This window comes from Antechinus flavipes, chromosome 5 (genome assembly GCF_016432865.1).
Source record: "Antechinus flavipes isolate AdamAnt ecotype Samford, QLD, Australia chromosome 5, AdamAnt_v2, whole genome shotgun sequence".
NCBI classification, from domain to species: Eukaryota; Metazoa; Chordata; class Mammalia; order Dasyuromorphia; family Dasyuridae; genus Antechinus; species Antechinus flavipes.
The window spans coordinates 144016598-144034700 of record NC_067402.1 but is presented as its reverse complement, the minus strand read 5'-3'; the positions used below and the strand labels follow the sequence as shown (position 1 = coordinate 144034700).

Genomic DNA, 18103 nt, shown 5'->3' with positions numbered 1-18103 from the left:
TAGGATTCTCATATAATTTACAGTGGTCTCAAATTTTAACATACTAAAAATTATTTTTAAAAAAATCAATACTTGTCCATGTGATATTCTAACTAGATGTTCCATTCAAACTATCAATTGTTTTTGCAAATCAATCTTTCTTGTCTCATGTTTGCAAAATCACCTCTTTTGTTTTCTTTTCCTTCAAAACTTTTAAGATTCCTAATATAGTTAACAACTAAATGACTTCATGACGCTTATACACATGTCCAGCAGAGCTGACAAAATTTTTTAAAGCCTAGCTCATAATTTTTACAAATTACCCAATATACATTTTAGAAAGCAACATACCTCACTTAAGAAGGGAAAACAAACAAGTGATTTTTTTCAGGTAAGTTATCAAAACTTTGTTTCAACAAGTTATTAAACTGAATCAAATAAAATACAGCTTTGAATTTCCAGTTCTAATGTTTCAATTTTCAAACTAATTCAGAATAAACAAATTTAGCATGTACCAGTCAATAATAATTATCTTCCACAATTTCAGAATCACAATTCCAACTTAAATATATATATATATATATATATATATATAGCCCCCAAAATTCAATAGATGAGCCACTTAATTAAGTTTCCCTAAAAACAATTCAGAGGAATTCCAGAAGAATGCTCCCCTCTTTGAGTCTTGTCTGTTTAATTGACACTAGCTTTCTTTGTTCTCTCCCTCTCTTTTCAGAGCTGTAACCTGATCCAGATAAAATTTTTGCTCTTTTCTTTTTTAACAGGCTTGCAGACCAGGTTGTTTGCTGCCAGATTTTAAAAGCAGCAAATCATGTTTCTGTTTTTCCCAAGTTCCCAGTTCTTAAGTCTTCTGTTAACAGTCAGTGCAAAGAGATTACAACTAAATATAATAAATAAATTAACACATATAGCATTTGTTTTATTTATGCTTGACTGCTAAGCACCTTTTCAATCTTGAAATGACCAACTGCCAAACTCCTCAATCATTGCTCTTAAAACTTCTAGAATCAGTTAAGATGTTCTTTTTAATTTTAACGAGCTAATGTTATTTCTGCAGCCCCCAGCTTGGCCAGAGCTGAGGGAGGAGGGGGTTTATGGTAATTACAGTGTAAAAGAACTCCTTAAAGAGACACATAATAAAGATAGACAAAGCACAAACACAGATCACACAAACATAACAGAATTTTCACTATAATATCAACAAATACAAGCCAGGGGCAAGCTCTTGATATCTCAAGAGTTCCATGAGGCAAGTTTTCAGTTTGACAATCTCTCCCTCTCAGAAACAGAAATACCCAGACTGAGCCTTTTCAGAGATAAACCAGACTTCCAAGCTCCAGATTAAAACTGGAGACACCAAATAGCCCCTGTTCATACAAGAACTTTTTGGCCTTTAAACCAAAAAATAGCCCAAAACCAAGTTGTGCCAAGTGGCACCCAGATTGTGCCCAAAGGCACCCAGATTGTGTCTAAAGGCACCCAGATGAATTTTCTTGCTTTTTAAACAAAAAAATATCCAGAGGAGCTAATTGACATCCCAACAATTCTGTCAAAACGCTGTATGGCTATGTCCAGTCCAACGTTTCTGGACCTAGATGTACCAGCACTCAGGAGAAAAAAACCTACCCCCAGAAGGTTTCAGACCAGGTTCTCCAATGTAGCCAAATAGGGGTATGTGTCAGTGAGTCTTTACTGTGGCCGGACCTAATCTCTCTTGGGGCCTGAAACTTATCAGGGGCCGGCCTTCTTAAGGGAGTTCAGAACCAGCCAGTCCAAGGTTTCCTTTCGAGGCCCTCGGTTCTCTAATCTTTCTTTCTATCTCGATGGGACCTCCAAACATGTTGTATCAGAGAAATTGTGGTGAGTAGAAACTGGTTTAATTTTAAAGTGGAGAGTTCAATAAGCCAGCTGACCACATGAGAATGTTTCCAAAGCATATGGTACTAGAGAAACTGAGGTGCAGAGCTTATATAGGATTTTAGCTAACTAGGGTTTCCAAGCAGAATACAGAAGCTGATTATGCAATTAGCCTAACATTTTGCAGCTGTTATCTTTTGGGAAACATTTTAAAAGCAGAACAGAGAAACAAAGGCAGATGAGGGAGGCAAGGACACTGGGAGGATAGGAGACAGCAAGGCATAGGACAATTCTGAAAGTCCTGAGTGAGGGAGGGATCACCCTGGCGAGGATAGATAGGGAAGTGGGCACCTGGATGATATTTTTCTTTGCTTTCCTTTACTGTGACATAATGGTATGTGAAGGTGGGTCAGAACTTCAAGGTTTAGGGGGTCTCTTCTAAACTCAATTTGCCCAGATCTAATTGCAAATGGGGGGGGGGAGGAGAGGAGGAGGGGGAGGCTATGGCCTATTATCCAGGGCTCAACAACAAGATTTTCCATTTTAGTATCATTTGCATTTATAATCATAAAGATGTTTGCCTTAGCAATTCAAAGCCAAGAATTTTTGTTGTCTTGCGATGGTGTCATCACTGATATTGTTGTCATCACTATGTACAATTGTTCCTTTGGTTCTGAGTTTATCATCTTTACTCACACAATGGCCACCCTAGTTCAGGCCCTCATTACCTCTTCCTTAAGACTATTACACTTGACTTCATAAGTCTCTATTGCTGTTTGGTTGTTCAGTGATGCTTAACTCTTTGTTGTGATCCTGTGGACAACAGCATGGCATTTCCACCTCCACTGGTTTAAGGCAAACAGGTTGTATGACTTGCCAAGATCATTCAGCTAATCATTTGGCCACATTTGAACTCAGATCTTCCTAACTCTAGGCCCTGTGCTCCATCCATTCAGGCACTTAGCAAGCTGCTGAGGCTCTATTAATGACCTCCTTGTACTAAGCTGCCAAGGAAATAGTTCAAAAGCATAGATTTTTACTATGTTGCTCCCATATTCAATAAGCTACAGTGACTCTCTATTACCTTCAGAATCAAACACAACTCTTTTATTTGATATTTAAAACCTTCTCCAACTCACTTCTTACCTTATTATGTGACACTCCCCTTCATGCAATGGCTAGTGTATTCAAACTAGCCTTCTTGTTTTCTCTATTACAGACTAGTTTGTTTTTTTGTCAGTGCCTTGGAGCAGTAGTCTTTCATTTTTAGAATATACGGTCTTTCATGTCTACTATCTACTTCTAAAAATCCCTAGTTTTCTTCAAAGTTCAACACAATTTGCTTTTGAGTCATTTCATACCTTTGTGACTACATTTGGGGTTTTCTTGGCAAAGATAATTGGGTGGTTTGCAATTTCCTTCTCAAATTCATTTTACAAATGAGCAGATTTAAATGACTTGACCAGGGTCAAGCAACTAGTAAGTGTGTGAAGCCAGATTTGAACTTAGGAAGAATCTTCTTTCTGATTCTAAGCCCAGTACTCTACCCATTGCCCTACTAACTTGCCGTACCACAAACACCACCTCCTAAACAAGTCTTTGCTGGATTGTTCATCTTCTAGTCTCTCAATATCAAAATTGCCTTGTATTTATTTTATATATATTTATATGTTTGAATACTGTTGTGATTATGGGAGAGGTTATTATTGGAAGTAGTGACAGTAAAGGGAAGAAAAGAAAGAAAAGAGAATTAATGAATCCCTTCACGAATACAGAAGGAAATTAAAAACTGAAGAGAGACAAGCAGGACCCGTTAGAATTGCTACTTAAATTTGAAATATAAAAAGGAAGCTCTAGGTAGTAAAGATTCAGAGGTCAATATGTAATTGTCTTTTTCTGCTCTTTATATGTAGAAAATTTGTGTGCGTCAAATCTGAAATCATCATAAAAAGGGAAAAAATGGTTTTTCCTATAAGATAAGGCTGGGGAGAGATGAAAAGACAGTAGAACCATCTCAGGAAGAAAAAGTTCCTTGTGCCTTAATTTAATGATGCCATCATGAGTGCCATCAAGTCATCCAATTATGATTACAGGAAGAAGTTAATAGTAGTGGTTAATGACTTTCTGCTGAGGTTGAACATGGAAACTATTTGTTGACCTAATACAAAACCACTGAGTAGTCTGCTGGTTTTCCAGGGCATGTGTCTAGGACATGTCCAAGAACCTTTGGAGATCGACCAATTCTTATAACTACTATTTATTTCTGGGGATCCTGGGACAACAAGATTAATCAACAACAGAAAATGACCTAAAAAGCATTATTAATTATTATGAAATAATGCACCAAAAAAAAGGGCATTGGGACATTGGTGGAATTTTTATCACTGGTGCTAACTGAAAGTAGAGAATTCAGAAGAACAGGCTGATCAGTTCTCCATTCTATCTAAGAAGAAGATGTCTGTGACTGGACTTTAGAATTCTTATAGTATATAAGAACATAAGTGCTCTTGGACTAGTAATGCTGGCAAAAACATATCTTCCTTTTTGCAAGTCTGATCATCAGAACTTTAAACTGTTTTCAGAAAAAGAAAAGAGCTAACAAAAGTTGACAGTGAGGTTATTATTAGTTGATCAAAAGTTATAGTAATCTATAGTAGCTAGACATTTAATGTGTCCCAAGATACACATACTGAGGGTGAGGATGAGGTTGTAGAGCAAGAGAAGACAAAATCTCATTCCAGGTGGTCAACAAGCATTTAAGAAGAAACAGTATGTTCTACATAGTAGGCAATGTACATACACTTATTAACTTGACTGACTGTTCTAAGTACTGATGATGATACAAGGAAAAGCAAAAACATGATTTCTATCTTCAAGGAACTCACATTCTAATGGGGACACAACATGCAAATAACTGTACATACATGGTATATACAGGCAAATTGAAGGTAATAACCAAGAAAGACCTCCTTCAGAAGAGGAGATTTCAGCCCCCAAATGACAGCTGTACTTCTAGTATGATGAGAGAGTGATAGGGAAAATGAAAAAGAACAGAGAAAGGTAGAGACAGAGAAAGTCAGAGACAGACAGCAAGAGACAAAGACATAGAGAAAGAGAGAAAGACAGACACACAAGACATACAGAAATAAAGCGACAGACAAAAAGACAAGAGACAAGCAGAGATAAAGACAGGAGAAGGAGGACAGAGAAGAAAAGTAAGAAGGTAGGAAAGAGGGAGAGAAAATGAGGATAGGGAAGGAGATAAGAAGCAGAGGGGATAGAAGGGACAGAGGAAGGAGGAGAAAAAGGAAAGGAGTATAATTTGAGCTGTTTTAAAGGAATCCAGCATAATCAGGAGGTGAAAGTGAGGAAGCTTGGGGACAGCCAGTGAAATTTTTTCCCAAATTTGGGGGCAGCTAGTTAGTGTAGTAATTACAGCACCAGCCCTAAAGTCAGGAGGACCTGAGTTCAAATTTGTCCTCAAACACATAACACTTTCTGACTCTGTGACCTTGGGCAAGTCACTTAACCCCAATTGCCTCAGTAAAAGAAAAAAAAGGAAAATCCCTCAAATTTGGAGATTGAATGTGGTATGAAAGAAACAGCAAAGAGGCCAAGTATTACTTTATTATAGAGTATGGGGAATGGAATAAAGTCTAGAAAAATTGAAAACAGTTATGAAAGGCCAGAGTATTTTATATTTAACCCTGGAGGTAACAGGGATCCATTAAATTAATGGATGACATAGTCATTACTGCCTGTGCTTTAGGAAAAGCACTTTGGCTATTGTGTGAAGGAGGGATTGGATGGGGAGATTTGAGATGACTATTTAGGAAGTTACTGAAATATACAAGAAGAGAGGTGATGATGGGCAGTGACCGTGAATGGTGAGAAGGGACATACAGGGCACATTCTGTCAAGGTTAGAACAAGACTTGAAAAGAGTTTGGATATGTGCAGCAAGGAGGACAAAAGAGAGAGAACCAGTGTCACAACCTAAATAGGAAAGCGTATACAGAAGAAGATTGTGAGATTTTTATTTTATTTCTTCTTTGAGAACATTCTGATGACATAAGATTCATTCTCTCACCCTCTCCTTCCTCTTTTAACCTTCACTGTAAAAGATTTTTTTTGCCTCTTTTTATTTTATTTTTTTTAGTTTTTTTTTAATATTTTATTTTATTTTATAATAACTTTATATTGACAGAATCCATGCTAGGGTAAAATTTTTTTTTTACAACATTATCCCTTGCACTCGCTTCTGTTCCGATTTTTCCCCTCCCTCCTTCCACCCCTTCCCCTAGATGGCAAGCAGTCCTATATATGTTAAATATGTTGCAGTATATCCTCGATACAATATATGTGTGCAGAACCGAGCAGTTCTCTTGTTGCACAGGGAGAATTGAATTCAGAAGGTAAAAAACGACTCGGAAAGAAAAACAAAAATGCAAATAGTTCACATTCGTTTCCCAGTGTTCTTTCTTTGGGTATAGCTGCTTCTGTCCATCTTTGATCAATTGAAATTGAGTCTTTGTCAAAGAAATCCACTTCCATCAGAATACATCCTCATACAATATCGTTGTCGAAGTGTAAAGTGATCTCCTGGTTCTGCTCATTTCACTTAGCATCAGTACATGTAGGTCTCTCCAAGCCTCTCTGTATTCATCCTGCTGGTCATTTCTTACAGAACAATAATATTCCATAACATTCATATACCACAATTTACCCAGCCATTCTCCAATTGATGGGCATCCATTCACTTTCCAGTTTCTAGCCACTACAAACAGGACTGCCACAAACATTTTGGCACATACAGGTCCCTTTCCCTTCTTTAATATTTCTTTGGGATATAAGCCCAATAGAAACACTGCTGGATCAAAGGGTATGCACAATTTGGTAACTTTTTGTTGCCTCTTTTTTAAATGAAGTTTTTTTATTTTTAAAATCTATTCAACTATTTTTTAACATTGATCCTCATAAAACATCCTGCTAATAGTTTCTTATAGAACAATAATATTTCATAACATTCATGTACCATAACGTATTTAGCCATTCTCTAACTGGTGGGCAATCACTCAGTTTCCAGTTTCTTGCCACAACAAAAAGGGCTGCCACAAACATTTTTGCTCACGTGGGTCCCTTTGTTTCCTTTAAGATCTCTTTGGGATATAAGCCGAGTATTAACACTGTAGGATCAAAAGATATGCACAGTTTGGTAACTCTTTTGTCTTGCCTCTTTTTTTAAATGATGGATTATTTGCACCATTCTACTTCTCCCTCTTCCTTTTCTCCTGTACACAAGGCTGAAGAGATCTGGCAATTAAAAGATCACTGAAACTTTGAAAAGAGAAGTTTTGGTTGAATGATGAAGTTGGAAATTAGAATGCAAAAAGTTTAGAATAGAGAGGGGAGAGTAAATGGAAGAACTGAGTGTAGAGAATGCTTTTTCAATTAGTTGGAAAAGAAGAGGAGAAATTTATAGGATGGCAGCTAACAGGGATCAGTATCCAGTAAGTTGTTGTTGTTTTTTTTTTTTTTTTTTTTTTTTTAAGGATAAAGATAGAAGAGGAAGGAGACAGTGGATCAGAAGAGGTTGAAGATTGGAGAGCATGAGTGTGATAAAGGGGAGAAAATGGAATGAGATCAAGGGTACTCAGATAGGTTTACCCTGACAAGAAAAATGTGCTACTTCTTCATGTGAGACAGGTATGAAGGAAGAGATGGGGGAATTGGAAGTCTGTATGATTGATATTAAAAGAGGAAAGAAAAGAGAGATCTTAGAAAATGACCTCACTGTTATTTTCAGTGAAGTATGAGTCCTAGTACTCAACTTAAAAGGTAGGGCAAGGGAAGGTATGAAAATAGAAAGGGGTGAAAATAAAATATGACCAAAGGTTGTTGTGGATTCAGTCATCATAATTTTGTGATTTTTTTCCAGCTCTATAAAATGACAATTTAGGGAAGGCATTAAAGGGAAGTAATTCAAGGTTGGGTTTTTGGATTTTTTTACTCCAAGGCATGATTGGAAATAAGACAAAGGGACAAGGGATCTACAATAAGTTTGCAGTCTGGACAGAGAAGTGAAATGAATTAATAACTAACACTGGCTGGAAGCAGAGCCAAGACTAGAATTCTAGTCTTTGAATCGCAGTCACCGGACCTTTTCAGTCTATTTCCACTTCACTCCAGGAAATCTACTTTCTATAATGAAATTACACTAACCAACCTGCAATCCCTCAGATATAACCCTCCTTCTCCCAGTTCTTTGCCAGTATCCCAGAGACCTGGAATGCCATACTCCCTTACCTCTGCATTTTCCTGGCTTCTCTGCAGGAGTCCTTTCCCGATTGTCTCTTTTCCTCTGAGACTACTTTCCACCTAGTTTGTATATATCTCGTGGTTATCTAGTAATTTGTGTCAACCATTAAAATATGAACTAAAATATGAGAGTAAGCAGTATATTTGCCCCCCCCCCTTTTTTTTTGGTTCTCGCCTTGTCATATAGTAAATGTAAGCTTAATTAATGCTTGTTGATTGATTGACACCATCAATCAACCGCTCAAACCGCCAGGCGCCCTGTCGCGGTATGGGCAGTTGAATGCCCCTGGCGCATGTGCAAAGAATGGATGGAGAAGGGGGTCGAGTCCAAGAAAGGAAGGGCACGAAGCGGGACTGCTTTACCTGGTTGGTGAAAGAGAATGCTGCTGGTAAGATGGACCAGCAAGTCCAAGATCCGATGTTTTTTCAAATACAGTAGAGCTTCCCGCTCTCGGGCACTAGTTAGTTCTAAGCCCCGGGTAAAAAACTCAAAAGACATAATCAACTGTTAAGACGCGCGTCGTTGCTAAGGAGACCGGGCTGAGCTGCAAAGATTCTAAGTTTCTAGATTGTTCTTCTCTCAGTTCTTTCGTTAGCTCGCCATTGGCCACGCCCACCCGGTTTTCTCCCCGCTTTTTCTGGTCACGTTCATCCCCCCTCAATCCCCAACCTCCCGGTAGCGAAAAAAAAAAAAAACAGCTTTCCAGAGGTGCTACTGTGACTTCCACGCTGACCGTGGTCTTGGCTTTCTTTGGCTTTTTGACCTTACTCCCCGAGCCCATGATGCAGCGGAGGGAAGCAGTTTCGAGTTGTTCTGGTCCTTGTCGGCCCCCCAGGCCAGGACCAGAAGAAAAGACGGTGAATTCGGGAGCGGGCCCGCAAGCGCAAGGTGCAGTGTGTGTACTGGCTGCCCAGTGCGCCTGCGTGGGGAGGAGCGCGGGGGGGGAGGGGCGGGGGTAGTGGTGTGGTGAGGGGCGCTGGGAGTGTGCGGCAGTGTTCATTGCACAGAGCAGCTTTCAGTTGCGGTGTGAAACGCTTCGGGCAGATTGGAGGAGTGTGAAGATGCATGAGAGTACTCTCAGTTTTAGTCCTTAGGATAAGCACCTACTTGTGGGATTTACTTTCTCGCCTAGTAACGTTACGAAACTTCTGGTGTAGTTCGCTTAGTGCTGCGCACTGGGTGGCTGGGGCTGCTTATTCCGCAGTTTCCCAGAGCTCAGCCCAGCGCCTGGTTTAGCCCGCACCCTGCCCTGGGGGACTTGGACGCCGCTCAGCAGCCTGAGAATTCTGGGGCGTCCGAGCTACTCTCTAAACTGACCTTGCTCTCTCTAAGTTCTGCATTGCACGGTGCCCAAGGACACATAGGAGGCGTTTAATAAATGTTTACAGACGGACAAAAGACAATGGCAGAAAGGCATCTGAACCCAGGTTCCTCGATTGCAAATCCAGGTCTCTATTCATTACAGCATGCTGCCTTTAAATTTGGGTCCAGAACAAAAGGAAATTATTAAGTATTTATTAAGTTTCTACTAGTTGCCAGGCACCCTGCTAAGTACCTGATATTTGATCCTCACCATGATCCTGTGTCCTAGTGTTACTATTCTCATGTTGTCGTTTGAGGAAACTGAAACAGCCAGGGTCACATGCCTGGTTAAGTGTCTGAGGTCAAATTCGAACTCGGATCCTCCTGACGGCGAACCCAGCTATTTTATCCACTGCAATTCTATCTTTGTTTCCCCTAAATTACATTGCGCTTACAACAAAACACACTTTACTGACGCGAACCCTTTCCATCTGGTATTTGTCAATAGAACTGGAAGCAAGAACATCAGGCAATATTTTGTGTTTCCCATCGTACAGATTTTTCTAGGAAATCTGTTTGTTATTTTTCCAGAATAAGTGGTTACTTTTCAAACTCCCTATCCCAAGATGTTTTAAGACAGCCATTGCGCCAGATTTTAAGGATGTCTCAATGATTCTTAGAAACATTTCTGGAAAACAAGCTTCTTTGGAAGCTAATAACAAGCGTCCAGATGCCATCTAGTGGAGCTCTGCTGGTATGAGCCAAATGCTGGTTCACATACAGCTGGTTATCACTTCTGTAGTTGGATTGCTTTGGAGTGTTTCTCTTCAACTTCCAAATAACATACCATGGACAAAAGGAGAAAAAAAAAAATCGAAAACAATACCCTAGAAATGTAGGTCCTTACATCCTGTCAAGTGGCTTGTGGAAGTACTTTCAGGCAGAAATCATTGCTTCAGTACCACTGGGATGATGAATTACATAGATTATTTTCTTCCTTAACTAGGAAGATTTGACCAAATTGAAGGTCAGTCTCTGCTTAGAGCACTGTCATTAAGAGTACTATGCCCAAAGATAGCAGATTAGACCTGACTTCATGCAATAAGGCAGCTTCAACCTAAATATTGTTGTATGTATTTATAATCACCCTCATTTTCAGATAATCATTACATAGTATTTTTGTATCTATATCGATACAATAGACATAAATAACCTCAAGAACCTAGGAAACAATAAGGTGTAGCAAGTAATGAGTTTTGAATACTTAATATATTATAATTTATATTTCAAATATATCAAATTTAATTTAAATAATGATGGAATATTTAATATATTTTTGATATAATTTAACTTTAAATTTACAGAATTTAATTTTTATAGTGACTGTTTACCAACCAGCTTGTAGGATTCCTGATTTATTTATTTTTTATAATTGATTCTTGCAAGCTGGTATGGAACAGACACACTCCTACTGCAGATCTTATGTGATGCTGATTTGGTTCTTTGGTACTTGAACTGTTTCTTTCTGGATATTTGCAGAATTTTTTTTCCTATAAAAACTGAATTTTGCCTTTGATATTCCTGGTATTTCTCCTTTTATTTTGTTTTGTTTTGTATTTTTAAAGATGAACAAGGGATTCCTTGTGCCTTCACTTTGCCCTCTGGTTCTAATAGCTCTTGATAGTTTTCTTTTACAATTTCTTGAAATACAGTGTCTAGACTTAAAAAAGAAAAGAATCATGATAAATGATGGTTTTAATTGTGGTTTCTTAAATTCTTATTGATTCATTTTTCATATCAGTTATTTTACTATAAGATATCTCACATTTTCTTCTATTTTTCCAATCTTTTGATTTTATTCTAATTTTTTTTTTGTCTCAGAGTCATTGATTTCTATTTAATCTATTCTGGTTTTTAGAAAGTCTGTTACTTGGACTACTCTCTTCTAAGTTTTCTTCAAGAATTTTGGTTTCATTTCTAAATTTTCTGTTTAATTTCTTCTAGACATTCATGTAGTTGCTATGGAAAAATTCATGTTGTTTTTTTTCTTTTGAATACCTGCTTATGCTATACCTTTTATCCTGATCACTGTCTTCTAAACAGCTTTAGTTTCCTGGAGAGTTGATGCCAGGGCCAGGTTTAGGCTCTTATTCCACTTTGGCATGAGGTGGTTTACTCTTGCTTGTTCTTGTATAAAATCATCTGAGTGCCTGTGTTGATTGATCTTTGTCTCCAGGAGTAAGGCTCCCCTAGGTCTTCAAAGTCCAAAGCTCTTATCTTTGAGATCCTCTATGGCATATTGGGACAGAGGGCTGAGGACCTCAGATCCCAGCTTTGAGCATAGCCTGGTCTAAACTAGTCATTGCCATTCCTCAGAGCTTCTAAGGACCCTGATGTCGGTCTTCCATTACCCTCATATTTGGGGAAAGACCTCCACTCTTGCTGCTTCTGGACATGGAGTCCTGCAGGCATTCTTCTGTTGCTTTTGGACATCTGACTGACTTTTTTGTGGAGCTCTTGGGTAGAAGTCATCTGTGGTTTCTTATTGGATCTCTTGGTCATTATTCAGTCTGTGCAAATTTTTGATTTTTGCTGAAAGATGTATGTGAGTGCTTGATGGTTTATTTTTGTTTAGTCAGCTGCCTTGGCTAGAAGTCTCTGTATTCATCTATTTTCTAGTGCCAGCTGCCTGTTACATAGTGGGCACTAAGAAAATACTTGTTGACTGACTGATTGCAGTTAATCTAAATTTTAAATGAGATATTTCTCAGGAAAAAATTTTTTTTAAAGATCTGGGCTGTAGTTCTAGCTTAATCACTAACTTAATTAGCCATAGTATCTTGGGCAAACCATTTAACCTTTTAGAGATTCATTTCCTCATCTGTAAATTGAGGGAGTTGGGCCAAAAAAAAAAAAAAAAACCTTGAAGATCTCATTTTCATGAGTTAAAATCCAGTCCCAGATAATTACTAGCTGACTGACCTTGTGTAAGCTATTAAATCCTTTTTGTCTCAGTTTCCTTATCTGTAAAACTAGCTGGAGAAGGAAATGGCAAACCACTGTGCTAAGAAAACCCCAGGTTCTAAGGTTATATCTACAATTCGACTATAAACTCAAGATTTTCAGTGTAGTATAAACCCTAAACTCAATGTTATTGAGTTTATAAAATTTCTCAGAGGAACTATTTACATAGCATGTTAAATAGTACTATGCTTAAACCAACCCAGTTGTGGATTTCATTCCATTTTTAAAGCCCTTCATGATTGTAGTTTGAGGACCAAAGTATGTAGACAGACACCAGATGATGGCAAGCACCAAAAGTTGAGATTTGGTCATGTGAAGAATTCACAATGGCCATTCTCTTTAGCAAAAGGTAGATTTATTTAGGGGAATAAGTTACAGACAAAATGAAGGGACTTTGGGATTCCAGGGAAGACACCTGGAATGGTAAATGTAAAATAGAGTTGGGAGAGCCTATGGAAAAAAGTCCACTGCACTGAGGAGTGGAACTCATGATTAGCCAGTAGAAAGGGAACACCCCATGAGGTTGGATCATGTCCTTAGCTGGCAGGCTAAATTGTGAAAGGGACTTAGTACCCCAAAATAATTAGCTAGCTATAAGGAGAAGTGTGGTTGAGAAGCATGGTGGAATTAAGAGAAATACCACATAGAATAGGGGAAGAAGGAAGGAGAAAGATACTCTGAGGCAAAATGCTGTGGCAGACTGGTCCAAAGGGAGGGCTGCAGCCATGGGATGGTCCAAAAGTAGATTTTATAGGGAAAATTTAACCTCAGGGACATGACTTGGATTTCTGTCAGGGCATGGCAAAGTGAGACTGCTCAAGACTTCTATAGAGGGTAGGTCTCGGACTTGACATAATTTGTATTTCAGAATGGACTACTTCCCCAGAAGGTGACCATGGAGCTAAACTGATCTCTATCTGTACCTTCTCCCTGCTTGCCTCAGAGATCAATTCTTACTTTAATGTCTCTTGGTCTAAAACATTGAGGACCTCATCCCTCCAGGGCAGGAGACAGCACAATGAATGATCTCTGATCCAGATTAATGTTTAGTTATTTTCATCATGAAGGGCTTCCTTATATCTAACATGAATCCATCATGATAGAATTTAAGCCCATTTTCCTCCCCATTTCTTCTCAGTGGAAACAAAAAATAGTTGAAGAGGAATCTTGGTATAGTAATACTTTATGTTTTTAAAGAGTTCATAAATGAACACAGCCTTTTTTCCTGGCTGAAATCAAAAGTTTTCTCTTCCAGCTCTTTTGCCCTTCTATTATCTTTGAATTTGTTCCAAAATCTGTACATTCCTCTTAAAGGTGGTCAGTGATATTGAGGTTGAGCTGAGGTGAAGGCAAAAGGAATCCAAATCTTTTAGAATGGAAGAGTTTGAAGGGACCTTAGAGACCATTTTATCCAACCCACTAATTATACATAAAGGGAGGTTGAGGAGTTCAAGAAGGACTAGCACCTCTGATGTGAAGGCTTCCTGAGACCTTTTCAGGGCTGGTTATGCACCTTTGGTGTCCACCTGTTACCTACCTGTGCTGTCAGGAAGCACAGATGCACAATGGCCACCTTTCAGTAAACCATCTGGACAGAGGGACTAAATCAGGATGAGGGTAACTTCTAGGCCCCAAACCTATCAGTGAGTTGGAAGGATGGCTACCTCAACCTTGAGAAAACTTTTCCTGGGGAAGAAGGGGAATAAGAACAATTTGTTCCAGTGCTTGGTAAAGTGAGTAAAGCAGGTGCTATGGATCACTTCGAGCTTGGTCAGCCATTGAACACACCAAGTATATCCACTGCATCCTGAGCCATTGTCAGTTCTGACTTTTCTCTTGCTATTGGACTTTGATGATTTGGGAAGGAAGAGTGAGGCTCAAGACTTTGCCCAACTTTGGGGGCAATTAGGTGGTGCAGTGGATAGAGCACCAGCCCTGAAGTCAGGAGGAACTGAGTTCAAATCTGACCTCAGACACTTAACACTTCCTAGCTGTGTAACTCTGGGCAAGTCATTTAATCCCAATTGCCTCAGCAAAAAAGAAAAAGAAAAAAAGACTTTGCCCAACTTAAATCCAGTTAATGCATGAGTCGAGACATCACTTTGTGAAGTCATAGGACCTCTGAAAAGAAAGGACAAAAAACACAGTTAGTTGCAGATGAGAGACTGGAGCCCTGTTTTCCCCAGCTATAGGCCAGCATATCTGTTAGGCTGTTGAACTATCTTCCCTCAGTGGTGAAGAGGCACCAGCCTTTCCTGAACAATTGCTTATAGTTTGGTGACTCAGGATCAACAACTAGGCAGGGAGGGGCCCCTTTCATCTTTCCAGGTACATCCAACCCCAAGCTCATCGATCTCCTAACTAACATCGTCATTTTTATGGGAAAGTGTAAGCAGGTTGGGAAGGCAAAACTTGTAAGGAAAGAAAAAGTCCTGGACATGGAGAGAGGAAGGTGGAGAGGCCTTCCCAAGAAGAGAATTATTTTCCTGTCTTGCCCTGTTTGAAAAGTTCCCTCATTCTTGTTCCTACCCCAGGGAAGATTCTACTGAAAGACAGCTAAGAAATCCAGATCCTTAGCCCAGAAAGCACTTTTAGCAATTTTTGAGTTGCCTCCTTCTCTCCCCTTCATTATACACAAAAGGATGAAACTGATATCCAGAGAAGGCAAGTGACAAGATAACACAGCAAGGGGTAGAACTTGGGTTTAAACCTCCAAATCTAAAGTCAATGTTCTCTCTAACTTCACTCCACCAGCTTCCTAAGCCCACCCCACCCCACTAATTTGCCATCTCACTATAACCAAGTTTCATTAGAAATGCTAATTTTGAATTGACAAACCTATTAGCTTTTTGTTATTTTTCCATCTGAATTTAGGGAACCGTAATCTTGGGATGGCTATCCTTTCTTTTGCTGAGGTATTTTTGCTCTCTTGATTTTCATATTTTTCATCCTAGTCCTTCTGCTTGAAGTCTAAGTTTGAGAATTTCAGGAAACCAAAATATTAAGGAAAAGGCTGTTTCCAGGAACTGTTCTCATCTTTGTCTCCTCCTCCTTCTCTCACAGCTCAACCTTGGGTTTTTGGGTTTGTTTGTGGTGATCTGGATTAAGTGACTTGCTCAGTGTCATACAATAACTGTCAGAAGTCAAATTTGAACTACTGACTCTAGGACCACAGCTCTATCCACTATCTGCATCTAGGTAGCCTACTTCTAAACCCATGACTGCTTTTCCACATGGCCCTTTCTTGACTATAGTCTTATTAGCATCTCTTTAAATGTCCCTCCATAGGGTGGGGGTTCTTGTTCTTGAGCAATTATCTGCTTGGGGGCAAATCTCTAATACTGACCCCTAGTTACTTAGCCTTCATTTCTTTGGCATTTGGCTCACTTTGTTTCTGAGCTTATTTTTGGCTTACGAGATTCCTTGGAATTCTAATTCTATTTTTTGTGCTTAAAAACACATTTTTTTTCATAACATATCATTAATAAAAATACTGGGAGATACTGTGCCCAGGACCATTTATATACTAAAATAACACTTACCTATTCACAACTGTTTTCTGGGTATGTCTCCATTCCCTCCTTAAAGGTTGCATAATTTTGATTTTCTTTCCTCAGTTTATTAAATATATTCTGTGTTCAGAATTCTTAAAAACTTAGATTACATCCAATACCTATTTATTTTTCTTATTTTCTGAAAAGAAAGATACTGAAACCTGTGCTCACCTAACTTATGGCCCTAATTACATCAATCTCTTCCTCTCACTCTACTGTGCATAATGGAACACTATAGAATACAAGAGTTTTTTGTTGTTGTTTTAGAATATGGGGTGTATTAGAAAATTTGTTAAGGAAGTTGGGTGGGTAGAGAGGAAATGGAGATCCTCTTTTAGGATGGATGACTCAGATTCATTTTTCAAGTCAGCTTCATGATCCTGCTGTATTTGCTAAAGGTGCAAAGGAAGCAAAGACTTCCGGGATAACTCTGTGTGTGTGTGTGTGTGTGTGTGTGTGTGTGTGTGTGTGCGCGTGCCCAGGCATAATAATTTTTGCTATTCAGTGGAGTATTAGAAAGCTAGGAATGAAATTTAGCAGACACACAGAGAGGATTCTGCATAATAAACATATAAATAAGAGATCACCTGGGTTTGGGCTATCAGGAAGATAGCTCAACAAAGATCAGTGATTTTCTGCTAGCTAATAGACATAATAAAGGCAGGAATATGGGCCCTGTCTGCTTTGTCTTTGTTCTTATTTCTAATTTCATTTGCATGTATGAGGGGGATCTTGGTTTTTTTTTTTTTTTTTTTTTTTTTTGGGAGGGGGGCTCATGTCACCAGTCTCTGAAGCTTTTGTGCTTTATTTTTTGTGGCAGACCCCAAAATGCTCACAAGGAGAGATTTAATGAGAGTCATGAGGAATGTTCTCTCCTTGTCCCTTCTCCATCAATGAGTTGGTTGTCTTGAACCTTTGTCTTTTGTCTGAGTCAAAATCAAGGGAAAATAGTAAAAAGGATAGACACAGACTGGGACTCTCTGGTGTTCTCTGGCTCCTTGGCTAGGTGAGCTGTTCATGTCCTAAACAATGGACTATAACAGGGTGTGTCTGGCCTTGTTACTTACTATGGAGGCTTACCACCATACACCTCTGTAGAGGGAAGCAGAATTCAACGGCTTAATAGATGGTAGCAGCTATGAAATCAGTATCCAGGAGTTGCTGAATAGGGGCAATGTGATGAGGGAAGAGATTTATAGTTATTTCTTCCATATCACAGGGGTTAGGGGTGTGCACATGAAACTTTTTGGTCTTCAAACCAGAGAAGTTTGATTTTTAAAAAATTTTTCTTTTATGGGGTACCTTATTATAAAATTTGGATTGGTGTTATACATTACTATACATATATTTTATGTACTTCTGAGTTTCTAAACATTTTCTGTGTCATCTGTTGACCTTTGCATGTCATCTGTGGCTTCTGAAAAACTCCCCCCAAATCCCCATTTAATTTCTTATGCTGACCTGTGATATATGAAGTCCTGAATTGTGTTTCTGACAGAGAGAAACTAAAGAATTTATCCCTGAGGCAAGCAGGGAGAAGGCACTGATAGGTCAGTTTAGCTCCATGGTTCCACCTTTTTGGGAAGTGATCCAGTCTGAAATCCAAGTTAGGTCAAACCCCTGAGACTCACCTTCTGCAGAGGTCCCAAGCAGTCTCATCTTGCCAAGTCCTTTTAGAAGTCCCAGTCAGTTCCCTGAGGTTAAATTTCCCCTATAAAATATACTTAGGGGCCATCCCATGGCTGCAGCCCTCCTTTAGGTCAGTCTGCCACGACATTCTGCTTCTCAGTTTCTTTCCCCTTCCTCTTCCCCAACACCTCGTGGTATCTCCCCTAATTAATGGCTTCTCAACTCCATTTCTCCTCCTTGTAGTTAACTTCTTTGGGGGTGCTAAGTCCCTTTCAGGATTTAATCCGCCAGCTACCTCCCAGGGTAATTGTGAATTCCAGTGAGGAATTTGTCTTTCATAGGCTCTCCCAACTCTATTTCATATTTACCATTCCAGGTATCTATCATACATCTTCATTTTGTCTGTAACCTATTTCCCT

The 18103-nt window shown here is 39.0% G+C and overlaps 1 protein-coding gene across 1 annotated transcript in view; it reads right to left on the bottom strand.

Annotated features, from left to right (window-relative positions):
* The window catches only part of EFCAB10 (EF-hand calcium binding domain 10), a 28742-nt gene extending 19956 nt beyond the window's left edge, over nt 1–8786 (bottom strand). Inside the window, exon 1 of the mRNA XM_052000166.1 lies at nt 8538–8786. Coding sequence (XP_051856126.1) covers nt 8538–8673 — 136 coding nt within the window. The 5' untranslated portion in view covers nt 8674–8786. The remainder of the gene's footprint in view (nt 1–8537) is intronic.
* Nucleotides 8787–18103: the final 9317 nt, after the last annotated feature.